At 35.0% G+C, this 13,048-nt stretch overlaps 1 protein-coding gene across 1 annotated transcript; it reads right to left on the bottom strand.

Moving 5' to 3' along the window:
* Positions 1 to 226: 226 nt before the first annotated feature.
* Positions 227 to 1,622, bottom strand: LOC138883710 (uncharacterized). Its single transcript, XM_070164415.1, has 4 exons — positions 1,488 to 1,622; positions 961 to 984; positions 718 to 826; positions 227 to 603 (listed from the first exon to the last, which is right to left on the bottom strand). Exons 1-4 carry the CDS (start codon positions 1,620 to 1,622, stop codon positions 227 to 229), a joined length of 645 nt encoding a protein of 214 aa, XP_070020516.1.
* Positions 1,623 to 13,048: the final 11,426 nt, after the last annotated feature.

Genomic DNA, 13,048 nt, shown 5'->3' with positions numbered 1-13,048 from the left:
GGACTCGGAGGTGCGATTATAGATGAAGACTGCTTAGCCCGTTTGAATTTCTATCAGAATAATTGTAACCCTAGACTAGGAAGTTCAATTTATCCCACGTGCCTTGCAGGTCGTGACTCATCATTTAGTATGGGTTAGCCTTTTGCCTATCATCTAAAATCGTTAGTAAAATTTAACAATTCAAAAATTAAATTTTAAAATACGGATACCTAACCATGGGTATTCCTTAGAAATAGTATTTCTTCAGGTGAAAAACATTCCAATGTGAAGGTAGTATCTTGCCATCCATTGTTTCCAGCTCGTATGCTCTTTTACCTTCAATATCATGAATCCTATAGGGTCCTTCCCATGTTGGACTTAATTTCCCTACATTAGCTGCCTTCATAGATTGAAAAACCTTTTTGAGCACGAAGTCCCCAATTTTGAAGAATCTTAGGCGTGCTTTTCGGTTGTAGTATCGTTCTATGACCTGTTTTTGTGCTTCCATTCTTATCAGTGCAGCTTCCCTTTTTCCTTCAAGTATATCAAGATTTATGCGCATTTCTTTGTTATTAGACTTTTCTGACGCTTGTGTAAATCTTGTACTTGGCTCTCCTATCTCAACTGGAATTAAAGCTTCAGCTCCATAAACCAATGAAAATGGTGTTTCTCCCGTACTTGTTTTTGTTGTTGTGCGGTATGCCCATAAAACACCAGGTAATAATTCTGGCCAATTACCTTTGGATTCCTCCAAACGCTTCTTAAAATTGTTGATAATGACTTTGTTTGTTGACTCAGCTTGTCCATTACCCACCGGATGGTAAGGTGTGGATGTAACCCTCTTGATCTGCCAACTTTGAAAAACTCTATAATTTGTGTGCCTATAAATTGAGGGCCATTATCACACACGATTTCCTTTGGCACACCGATCCGGCATATGTTATTTTGCCAAATGAAATCTCTATCTTCTTTTTTTCGTACCTGTTTGAATGCTCCTGCTTCCACCTATTTAGTAAAATAGTCAGTGAGTATGAGCAAGAACTTTACCTATCCTTTTGCTTGTGGTAGCGGACCCACGATATCTATCCCCCATTTCATAAAAGGCTACAGTGCAATGACCAGATGTAACAACTCCGCAGGTCTATGCATTTTATTATCGTACCTTTGGCATTTATCACATTTAGCCACAAAATTTTCCGCTTCTTCTTCCATTTTAGGCCAGTAATAACCTGCCCTAATCATGGTTCTTACCAGTGATCTTCCTCCGGCGTGATTTCCACAATGCCCCTCGTGTATCTCTCTCATTACATATTCCGTCTGTGAAGGCCCGAGGCACCTTGCTAATGGTCCACCAAACATTTTTTGATAAAGATTGCCTTGCTTTAAACAATATTGAGCAGCCTTTTTCCGAAGCTCGTGAGCTTTTTTCTTGTCTTCAGAGACGGTACATATTGCAAAAAAGCAAAAATCTCGTTCCTCCAATCCTAGGTTAAGTTATTAAAGTTTACCTCATTTTTATCTGGATCGAGCACTGAATGAAACAAATGAATTACGGAAGCATTTTCATTGCTTGCCACGTCTGCTGCAAATGCGGGATTGGCTAGGGCGTCCTCCTCGACATTTTCATCTCTTGAGTTTTGCATAACTTTTCAAGTTTGGAATTGCCTGATCAGATCCCGTACCTTCTTTAAATATTGTTGTATTCGTGCTTCCCTGACTGTATAAGTCCCCAGCATTTGGTTTACCACTAGCTACAAATCGCTTTTGATTACAATCTGATTAATGCCGAGTTCCCGTGCCAGTTCTAAACCTGCAATTATAACTTCATACTCTACTTTATTGTTAATTATAAAATGGCATTTAATGGCTTGTCGAATGGTTTCACCCGTAGGTGGTACCAAAACAATTCCAAAGCCTGCACCCTTCACATTTGAAGAACCATCAGTGAATAAGGTCCAAATTCCCGGATTAGAGCCGTTGAACACTTGCAATTCTTTTTCTGCTTCCAATTGCATTCCTTGGCTAAAAATCAGCCACGAAATATGCTAATAATTGAGACTTAATCGCGGTTCTAGGTTGGTATGTGATATCATATTCACTTAATTCTATAGCCCACTTGGCTAACCTACCTGACAACTCATGCTTGTGTAATATATTGCATAATGGATAAGCAGTTACTACATCAATAGGATGCCATTGAAAATAAGGCCTTAATTTTCTAGATGTCATGATTAATGCAAGTGCAAGCTTTTCTAATTGAGGATACCGCGTCTCCGCATCTAATAAAGATTTGCTGACATAATAGATCGGAGATTGTTTACCTTGGTCCTCACGGACTAAAACAGCACTTACCGCTACTTCTGAGACAGCAAGGTAGATGAGCAGTCTTTCCCCAACCTTTGGTTTTGCGAGCAATGGCGGATTTGATAAGTATGTCTTCAAATTTTTGAGTGCCCGTTGACATTCCTCATTCCATTCGAAATGATCTTGCTTTTTAAGAGCTAAAAAGAATTTAAAGCACTATTTTGATGATTTAGAAATGAATCTTTCCAAGGCTGCAATTCTTCCTATCAACCTCTGCACTTCTTTTTTACTTGTAAGTATGTGAGAGATTTCTTCAATGGCCTTAATCTGTGTGGGATTCACTTCAATACCACGGTTAGAGACAAGAAAACCTAAAAACTTACCTGATGCAACACCGAATGCACACTTCTCAGGATTTAATTTCATATTAAATTTTTGCAAAATCTGGAATGCATCAGACAAGTGTGATATATGATCCCCTGAATGTTGAGTTTTGACGAACATGTCGTCTATATAAACCTCCATGATTTTTCCCAAATGTTCTCGAAACATGTTGGTCACCAGTCTTTGATATGTTGCGCCAACGTTTTTAAGACCAAATGGCATTACTTTATAACAGTAAGTCCCCCTGTCTGTTATAAATAAAGTTTTTTCTTCACCCACAAGATCCATTTTGATCTGATTGTATCTTGAATACGCATCTAAAAAACTTAATAATTCATGTCCTGCAGTAGCATCAATTAGTTGATCTATACGCGGTAGTGGAAAAGAATCTTTAGGATAGGCTTTGTTAAGGTCTGTATAATCTACACAAACTCGCCACTTACCTTCTTCTTTGGTACCACAACAGTATTGACTAACCAACTAGGATACTTTACCTCACGGATAGACCCAATCTTTAGTAATTTTTGAACCTCATCTTGAATCACCTGATTTTTGAAAGTTCCTTGATTTCTCTTCTTTTGTTTGACAGGAGGATACGATGGATCTTCATTTAATTTGTGAGTCATTACCTCCGGTGGTATTCCTGTCATATCAGAATGGGACCAAGAAAAACAATCCACGTTAGTTTTCAAAAATTCAATCAACTTACCTTTCATGTCCTGTCTTAGATTGGCCCTACGTAGACTTTCCTACCAGGCCATTGTGCAAATAACATCACCGCCTCCAGTTCTGCAATTGTTGTCTTGATATTTTCGTTTTCCTCTGGTTCTTGAATAGTATCTGGCCTTGAGTCCACATCTGTTCGCCCTTGTTCAGTTGAGGTTTGTGTTGTGGTACCCTCAACTGGATTCTATGATTGCTATTTTTTTTCGTTTCTCATACTTGAATCCGCTATAGAGTTGATGTTCCTGGATGTATGTTGGTCCCCATGGATTTGACATATTCCCCATGGTGATGGAAACTTAATAACTTGATGCAAGGTTGACGGAACGACATCCATCTCGTGGATCCATGGTCTTCCAAGGATCATATTGTAAGCCATCTTTATATCTACTACCTGAAACTTTGTATCTTTGACAACTCCTTCTGTGAATGTAGTAAGTATTACCTCTCCTTTCCTTACGACACTGGAATTGTCGAATCCAGATAGAGTATGCGCCTTTGGTATTAATTTATCTTCGGCTTGCATCTCATGTAATACTCTTAACAGAATAATGTGTTCACGGAACTACCTGGATCAATCAAAACTCGTTTTACATTAGTATCATGTACAAGTAGAGATATTACCAGTGCATCGTTATGAGGAGATAATACGTCATCCGCATCTGCATCATCAAACGTAATGCTTTCTTCCTCTAAGACATGTCGCACCTGTTTCCCTTGGGTAATTGTGACTTTGGAAATTTTATTGGCTGTTGTGTACATCACACCATTGATGTCTTCACCTCCACTTATAACGTTGACGATCCTTTTGGGAGAAGGTGGTTTAGGGGGATCCTACCTATTCTTCATGTATGCTTGCTTACCTTTCTCACTGAATAACTCGGTGAGATAACCCTATTTTAATAAATGATCAACTTCACTTTGTAAAAACCTACAGTCTGCCGTTTTATGCCTGTGATCGTTGTGAAATTCGCACCAATGATCAGGATTGTGCCTATTTGGATTCGATCTCATCTCTTTTGGCCATCGTACCTTGTCAGATATGCTTCTCAAAACAGCTACGAGTTCGGAAGTGCTCACATTGAAATTATAACCGCCAAACCTCGCCTTCAAGTTTCTATCATCATCTCATGACTCACGCGTGTTTTGATCATTCCCAAATCTTGATGATGAGCCCGACTCTCTATTCTTCGACCTGTGATCGTACCTTTGATTGTCCTGTTTTGACCGTGAGTCTTTTCACATATGGTTCGTACCTGTTTTTACCGGACCTTTTTTCGATTTTCGTCCGTCTCGAACTGACCTTTTCTTCTTTTTGAGATCGTGAGATAATATCTTCCTTTATCCTCAGCTTCGTGTTATACCTGTTGTAAACATCATTCCATGTTGTAGCTGGGAATTCACGAAGACTTTCCTTGAGTTGCCTCGTAGCTTTTGAGCTTTTTTCATTCAAATTACTTGTGAAGGCTATAGCTGCCCAATTGTCAGGTACATGCAGTAATGTCATTCTTTCACGTTGGAATCTGTCCACGAACTCTCTAAGCTATTCTGAGTCCCCTTGCTTGATTTTGAAAATATCTTTCATTCTTTTTTCGACTTTTTGAGCTCCCGAGTATGCTTTTATGAAAGAATATGCAAGCTCAGCAAAAGAATTTATAGAATTTTCGGGTAAAAGAGAATACCATGTTAATGCACCCTTAGTGAGTGTTTCACCGAATTTCTTGACTAATACTTATTCGATCTCCTGTTTGGTCAAGTCTTTGCCTTTTACGCCTGTTGTGAATGCAGTCACGTGGTCTCGTGGGTCTGTTGTTCCATCATATTTTGGAATATCAGGTATTTTGAATTTCTTTGGAATTGGGAGGGGAGCAGCACTTGGCTTCCAGGGTTGTTGTGTATATTTATCCGTATCAATCACTTTGATTACGGGCGGCACCCCGGGTATTTGCTCTATGCGGTCACTTTGCTCCTTGAGCTGTTTCAGCAATGTTAGTACTAAATTTTGTAAATCAGAATTGACTAAGTTACTTGGTACTCCCTCTTGTGATTCGCTGGGGTTCCATCACTACCTGAATTAACAAGCCCAGAGCGAGGGTTCTCCAAAGTATTGTTATTTGGAGTGGGTGTGGGTGGTGCAGCTGATAACTGGCTAGCAAAAGCCTCAAGAGCTTTATTGACCTGTTCAGCAATTAGTTTTTGCAAAGCTTCATCGATAGCTTCAACATTTTCAAATTGAGTGTTTCCATTTGCATGAGATCCATCAGGAGTGCCTTCTCGAGACCGCCGAGGAGAGCTTTGTGGAGAAGGGACCGGGGTGTGATTATCCTGTAGATTTCCCTGAAGTTGTTGGTTTCCTTGAATGTTGTCATTATTGTTCGACATGGTTGATGCAACAAAGAAAGTTAAACTAAAAAAGAATAGATTACCAGGTTCCTGGTAACAGAATCAATTTGTTTAACCAAAAAGTGGAATTTCGGTCAAAGCTTTAATTTAGAAGAACTCGGGTTACTGATAATAAAAAAATGTATAAGAGAAAGTAATTTGGCTAGCAATAAGATAATTAGAAGAAGATAAAGTAAACCAATGTATTCAGATAGTCTTTCGTGTCTTTACAATTGACCCATCCTTTCATTTTTATAGCTATCTTGGAAAGATGCGTTTTGCCTTTGTCATAATAAAGCCATTATAGACAATTACAGACATTAAATGCTATGTTACATAATCATTATATTTTAATACAGATTCTCTAACGTTTTTAGTATTTAATGCTCATTAAATACTGTATTTTGTACTCTCTTGTGCTGTCAAATTCATTCTCCTTGATTCTTGGACTTAAATAGGTACGGGCGTTGAATCTTTTGAGTATCCGCTCGTGCGTCCTCTTATGTCTCTGCTCGTATCTGTTGTAACTTGTGCCTCTTTGCCAATCATAACTCTTTGACCAGTCTACGTGTCATGACACGTCATCTTCCAATCACTTTAATATGTAAACTCAAGTTTTCCCAATACAACACTATATTTGGAGGATCCGACACGCACCCGGCGACATTTTCGGAGAGACCGAGCAACATAGCATAGTCTTATCCCTAGGACCTAACTTGTGTGAGGTAGAGAGCTTGTTTCCGATAGACCCTCGACTCATCACAAAAGAGAAAAGAAAAAGAATTTTTTTTTTCAACCAAGGAAAAGAAGAAGAAAGCTTAAACTTGGAAAAATAAAGTTAAGAACTCAATAATTTAGTGTTTATATTTATTTTAATTAAAGAAAACGACATAAAATGACGGATTTTTACATTGACGAAAGGGATTTTACATAAATAGCTGACCAAATATACTATTTATTTTTTTAGCAGGTATACATAGATTACACTTTAGTTATACATGATTATACACATATTATATATAGATTTGTACAAATACTATATATCCGTCGACTATTTTTAATTTAAGCGGTTGAGTGAACAACTATTTAGATTAATTCTTCTCGACGAAAAGGGGCAATTTATTGGCCCACTGAAATCACAAACTTCTGCTGGAATCACCATCTCCAACCTCCCAACCCCCCCCCCCCCCAAAAAAAAAAAAAAAACACCATTCCCTGAAACCAATTTGTTCATCAACTAATTTTTTAAGTCTGGACAGATCTATAGTAGCGATTTCCGAATTAAGTTTGATTTCATTATGTATATGTTATAAAATTTTCTGATACAAGTAATATATAGTTTGAGCAAAGAGCAATGCGATTTCAATTGCTGCTTAGCAAAGCAAAAATCAGAAAAATATACTAGCATAAAACTTTCAAGAATCCCATAAAACTACACCATATGCATAAGATTAAATATTAAAACTTCCCATCGATGTCACATAACTTCAAATTACAAATTTTTTCTTTAACTTAAGACCATAACCTGCATCATCACAAACTCTAAAAAAATTCTGATATGACTTACAAATTTCATGGTGCTTCAACAAATACATTGACTTTGATCACAGAACCATCTTTAACATCATATGCAGACAAAGGTTGATCAATTTGCATTTCCACAGAATTATGCCTTAGTAACATATAATCACTTCCCCATACTTTTTTAACAATCTTGATTAAGTCTTTAACTTTATCACTTCCTTTGACTTCAACTTGAAATTCAGAAGTTGGTGACTCCACTTTTACTCTGATTTTTTGTTCTCTAGCCATGGCCATTATCAGTGAAATTGAAGAAAATGACCAGTTTAATTTCCTGCAAATAGTAGAGATTTAATTAATATAGAATTGAAAATTTTCTCAATGCAGTTTTCAAAGATAGCTGTATCCTAGGCATATATACTAAGGTTGTCAAAGATAAAGACAACCATTGCCTTAAATGCTTTTTAATTCGGTTGGTTGATATTTTGAATTATTGTCTCTCTAGATAAGGCAAAAGTAACAAATAATGAGAAGGAATTATCACTTAAATTATAGAATTGAATTATAGTAATCTTCAAATTCACTATTAGAACCACCAAAGATGTGGTGCAGTGAATGAGACTGTTTTTCCCTTAACCAGAGATTTCGGGTTCGAGCACTGATTATAGAAAACGGAAAAGGGCCTAAAATGCCCCTGAATTATTACATTTGGTCTAATGATTCCCCCATCCACCTATTGGGCTAAATATACCATTCTGTTAAGGTTTCTGGCTCACACATGCCCTTTAAATTAACATCCTACTTCAGCTTTTAAATCAAAATTAATTTTAATGACGTGGCATAATATTATTGGTTGATTTAAAACCCACCCCAAATATGTCCAACCCACCCACCCGTTTGAACCCGACCCGACCCAACTTTTCGCTGCAGGCTTTCACATTTCTTCAAGAATTGCTCTTAATATTGGTGTCACTAAAATTGTCTACTTGTGCAAATGTACTCCTTGGGAATATCAGAAATACATGTGTTGCCTGTATAGTTTGTTACATCTTTTTCTAACCTTACTGCTAGTGTTTCTAATTGATAGAGCATCCATGTAACAATTAGTGAACTAACAATCTAATTGATATAGCATACAAGAAGTAACAGATGAAAATAATCCTGAAAGGCAACAACTATTTTACCACATAAAGGAAACAACTAATTTATATAACAGCCATTACACTTTACCTGATTGATGAATTGTTTTACCACAATAACAATCAGTAGATCACTATGAATAGATGGACTATTTTACCAGAATTGATTACACATAACAGCTATTACACTTTACAGTCATTACACAGTAATGGTTGTAATAACCAAAACAGTCATTACACAACTAATTCACCACTTAAACAACAAAAAACAAGGTCTGAATGCTTGTACATAACAATCAGATTACACAAAAATCACTGAACTACACAAACTACTCTAATGCTTGTCCTTTTTAGTCTTTAGTTTTCCAATTTTTTTTCCTTTTCTGCTACCAACTGATTTGCGGACATAGCTGATTTGCCTATCCGAGTGAGCTTCTTTGGTGAAAAGGCAGATTAGTAGGCACGTTTACACCATCTACATCTTCTTTGAAGTCAATCTTCCTAGATGAAGAATATGTAAGAACTCTGATTTTCAGAATTGGGGGAGGGAAGAAGAACAAGAACAAGAACCCTAAATTTCCGAGGTGTTTCAGTCGTATGGGGGGAGCTTCAGTCGTATTTGGTTGATGGGTTATAGGGTTTAGTGGGTTATGTATAAGTTGGGTCGGGTCGAGTTCAAACAGGTGGGTGGGTTGGACATATTTGGGGTGGATTTTAAATCAACCAATAATATTATGTCATGTCATTAAAAATAATGTTGATTTAAAAGCTGAAGTAGGATGTTAATTAAAGGGTATGTGTGAGCTAGAAACCTTAACAGAAGGGTATATTTAGCCCAATAGGTGGATGGGGGTCATAATTAGACCAAATGTAATAGTTCAGGGGCATTTTAGGCCCTTTTTCGTATAGAAAAATCCTTGGTAAGGGAATGCTTCCCCCCGAATGGTACCTTACGCAGCGTGAATCCGGATATAGTCGGGCTCCAATGTGGGTACCGGACACCGGATGAGAAACCAAAAAAAAAAGAAGGAATTTTTACATTCCTATGCCATATAGTAAACTATATTACCCTCCATGCTTAACTTTTAATATAATTACATTCTATATACCTAATTACCATTTACGTACCATTTTAGGATTTTAATGGTATTAATTAGTCTCCTAATTTTACTCAACCGTATATTCTCACTCCCCCAAGCTTCTCTCTCCAAATCCCACCACCTCACTCACATATCAAACCACACTCCACGATTTCCTCTTCAATCACCCACGATTACCTCTTCTAAAACCAACGAAAATCTGTAACCCCTCCATCATTGACAACCATTAAAAAGCTTTGAAGCTTTGAATTCGAATTTGGGTTTTCAAAAGACATTGTTTGTTTAGATTGGATGTTGTTGCAAAGAATTGAGAATTCTCTCTACGTCTCTCTCTATTTCTCAATCCCAAATCTCAGTAATATAAGAGGAAAGAAAAAGAGAGTAGCAATTCCACCATTGACAGCCATTAAAATGCTTTGAAGCTTTGAATTCGAATTTGGGTTTTCAAAAATCATTATTTGTTTGGATTGGATGTTGTTGCAAATAATTGGGAATATGGTTTGGAGTTTATATCTTAATTTTGAGGGTTTTGGTGAAGATTAGACTTGGTTTTGGCTGAATTTTAGATTGAAACTCGAAGAAGAAGAAGAAGAAGAAGAAGAAGAAGAAGAAGAAGAAGAAGAAGAAGAAGAAGAAGACATGACATACAATATATTGCAAAAATTGTAGAAAAATTATATTATGTTGTTTATTTATTTTTCTTTTATTCATTTAACTATTGTATGAAAGTTGAACAACATTGTATAAAAATTGTATTTAAGTAGTATTATATTGTAGTTGTATATAACTTAGTAGAAATAATGTACAAAAATTGTAGATAAGTTGTATAATATATAATTAGTTGTACGAAATTTATTTTTACTATGTATAAATCAGATACAAAATATACAAAAGATATATTGTATAAATTTTGTATAAAATTTGTATTTAAGTTGTATGTTATTGTACTTGTATTTAACTGGGTGGAAATAATGTGTGAAAGTTATAGAAAACTATAGATAAGTTGTATTCCTCTATAACGGGAGATGTTGGCATATCAAGTAACTTTAGTGTTCCAGATGAACCTGCATGAAAATAAAGATAAATTCTATTATGAACAGTTTGTAGAAATTTTGTAGATAATTTGTAGAAACATTGAAATTCTATATTTTCATATTAATTTTTCAAATGATATGTAGTTTTATTGTAGAATAAATGTAGAAATTTTGTAGATATTGTGAAAATCCATATTGATATATGTATTTACTCTGACATATAGTTCATTTGTAGATAAAATGTAGATAAAGTGTAGGACATTTATATACAACCAGAATTTGATATAAAATATAACAGCACAAACATGCAACTGTGTTCTCATTGGTGATACTCAATATATTCCATATTGAAATCGCGAACCGTTATATATAGCGGATATGATCCTAAGTTTTTATTTTTTCAACTTTCATACAATAGTTAAATGAATAAAAGAAAAATAAATAAACAACAAAATACAATTTTCTACAATTTTTCTACAATTTCTGCAATATAATGTATGCCATGTTTTCTTCTTCTTCTTCTTCTTCTTCTTCTTCTTCTTCTTCTTCTTCTTCTTCTTCTTCTTCTTCTTCTTCTTCTTCTTCTTCTTCTTCTTCGAGTTTCATTCTGAAATTCAGCCAAAACCAAGTCTAATCTTCACCAAAGCTCCTCAAAATTGAGATATAATCTCCAAAATATATTCCCAATTATTTGCAACAACACTCAATCCAAACAAATAATGATTTTTGAAAACCCAAATTCGAAATTCTCTAAATCTCCCATAGCTATCCCAATTCCCATTCAGTTGTAGCATAATTGGGATTTTGGACATAATTGCGTTTGTTGCAGAAGAATTGTAGAAGATTTAGTGTTTTTAATTTGTGAAATCAGAAAAAATGTTGAAACACAGTGTATCGCAAAAACAGAGTCGCTAAATTTTGAATCGAAATAACCGATAATTATTAATGTGTGATTTGCGCTGTAAAATATCTGGAAGAATATTTAATTCCCCAATATTGGCGCGCCTAAATAAGGAAGCCTACAGCTATAATGATTCCTTATTTAATGAATTGTCTATATTTTGTAGAAATACTATTAGCATGACGGGTAATATGCAAACTATAAACATATTTGGTAAAATAGTTTCCTATATGGTATAGGAACGAAAATTTCCCCAAAAAAATCGTTATTAGAAACACGCGACGGGCTTAATGTGCTCGTCGCAAATTGTTTCTGACTTTTTTTTTTGGTTACTAAGATTAAAAAAATAATTTCAAAATAAAATTCGGTATTATTTTATATTGTGATTGGTTTGAATACAAAACTCATACATGGACTAGTTTTGTAAAGTATGTAATTAACTAAGACAAAAATAACTTTCATTTCGACTTTCCATTTTTTTAATTTATGTTAAGAATAAGGATTAACCTATTGCATTTTATATTATACACCATACATTCTATTTTTAGTGCGCTACACAAAATATCCACAAAACATATACTCCCTCTGTTCACTTTTACTTGACATGTATACTAAAAATAGATTTTCATTTTTACTTGTCATTTTACATATATCAAGAGAAGATAATTTTTTTTCTGTTATACCCGCAATATTTATTACTTATTTCAAATTATTTTCTCAAATCCAAAATATGCATCAATTAATATGGGGTATTATGGTAAATTATGCATTTCATTTATTATTTCTTAAGGGGCGTGAAAAATCAAAACGTGTCAAGTAAAAATGAACGGAGGAAGTATACACTAAAATAATCCGGTGATTAATAATAATTGTATTACACTATTAGAAATTCGGCCAAAACTGACCGCGGTCAACAAACCGACTTCGATCGGTAAAAAAACCAACCGAAGAACCCGAACTATTTTTCAAAATATTTTTTTTATTTTTTACGAAACCGGCCAACTTCGGCCGGTTTTTTTTTTGGTGCAAAAATGCCGGAAACTATTTTAGCGTCCCGCGAAATTAATTTTTTTAAGAAACTGACCAAAATCGGTCGATTTTTCATATAAAATAAATTAAAATTAATATTCAAAATATCCAACATATTCGAAATCGGTCGGTTATTTTCACATGAAAATGTAATTAAAGAGTACAATTAAAATAAAAGAAAGTCTTAAATCAAAATGTGTCAATGGTCTAGCGGTAGAATAATATCCTGTCACAGTATAAATCCTGGTTTGTCTCCGAGATAATGCATTTTTTAATTGCATCAACCAGCATAATTTCGACGGATTAAGGTCGTTCGACGATTAGGCAGTTTTCTAGCAGTGTTACAAGTTATGCATTATAATGTTTGTATAATTTCATTAGCAAATCAAACGATCCCTTAGAAGTTCAACAATGGGATGTTGTTTTCGACTTTTAGCCGTTTGTTGGAATATTTTATTTGATCTAGGTAATATGATGATGATAAATAACAGATTGTTCTATCCAGGAAATAAAATATAATGCGTGAAGATTCTTCTTTTCTATGAAAACCTA

The sequence above is a fragment of the Nicotiana sylvestris genome, chromosome 12 (genome assembly GCF_000393655.2).
Source record: "Nicotiana sylvestris chromosome 12, ASM39365v2, whole genome shotgun sequence".
Taxonomy (NCBI): Eukaryota; Viridiplantae; Streptophyta; class Magnoliopsida; order Solanales; family Solanaceae; genus Nicotiana; species Nicotiana sylvestris.
The sequence above is the reverse complement of the archived record's forward strand: the minus strand, read 5'-3'. Positions and strand labels throughout refer to the sequence as shown.

Bases quoted from the DNA above. Each gene is read 5' to 3' on its own strand.
- LOC138883710 (XM_070164415.1), bottom strand. From the start codon at position 1,622: ATGCAAAACTCAAGAGATGAAAATGTCGAGGAGGACGCCCTAGCCAAT. The intron at 827-960 runs GTACGAAAAAAA...CAAAGTTGGCAG, and splicing joins AAGCAGGAGCATTCAAACAG to ATCAAGAGGGTTACATCCAC. The intron at 604-717 runs GTAATTGGCCAG...CTTTAATTCCAG, and splicing joins GCGTTTGGAGGAATCCAAAG to TTGAGATAGGAGAGCCAAGT.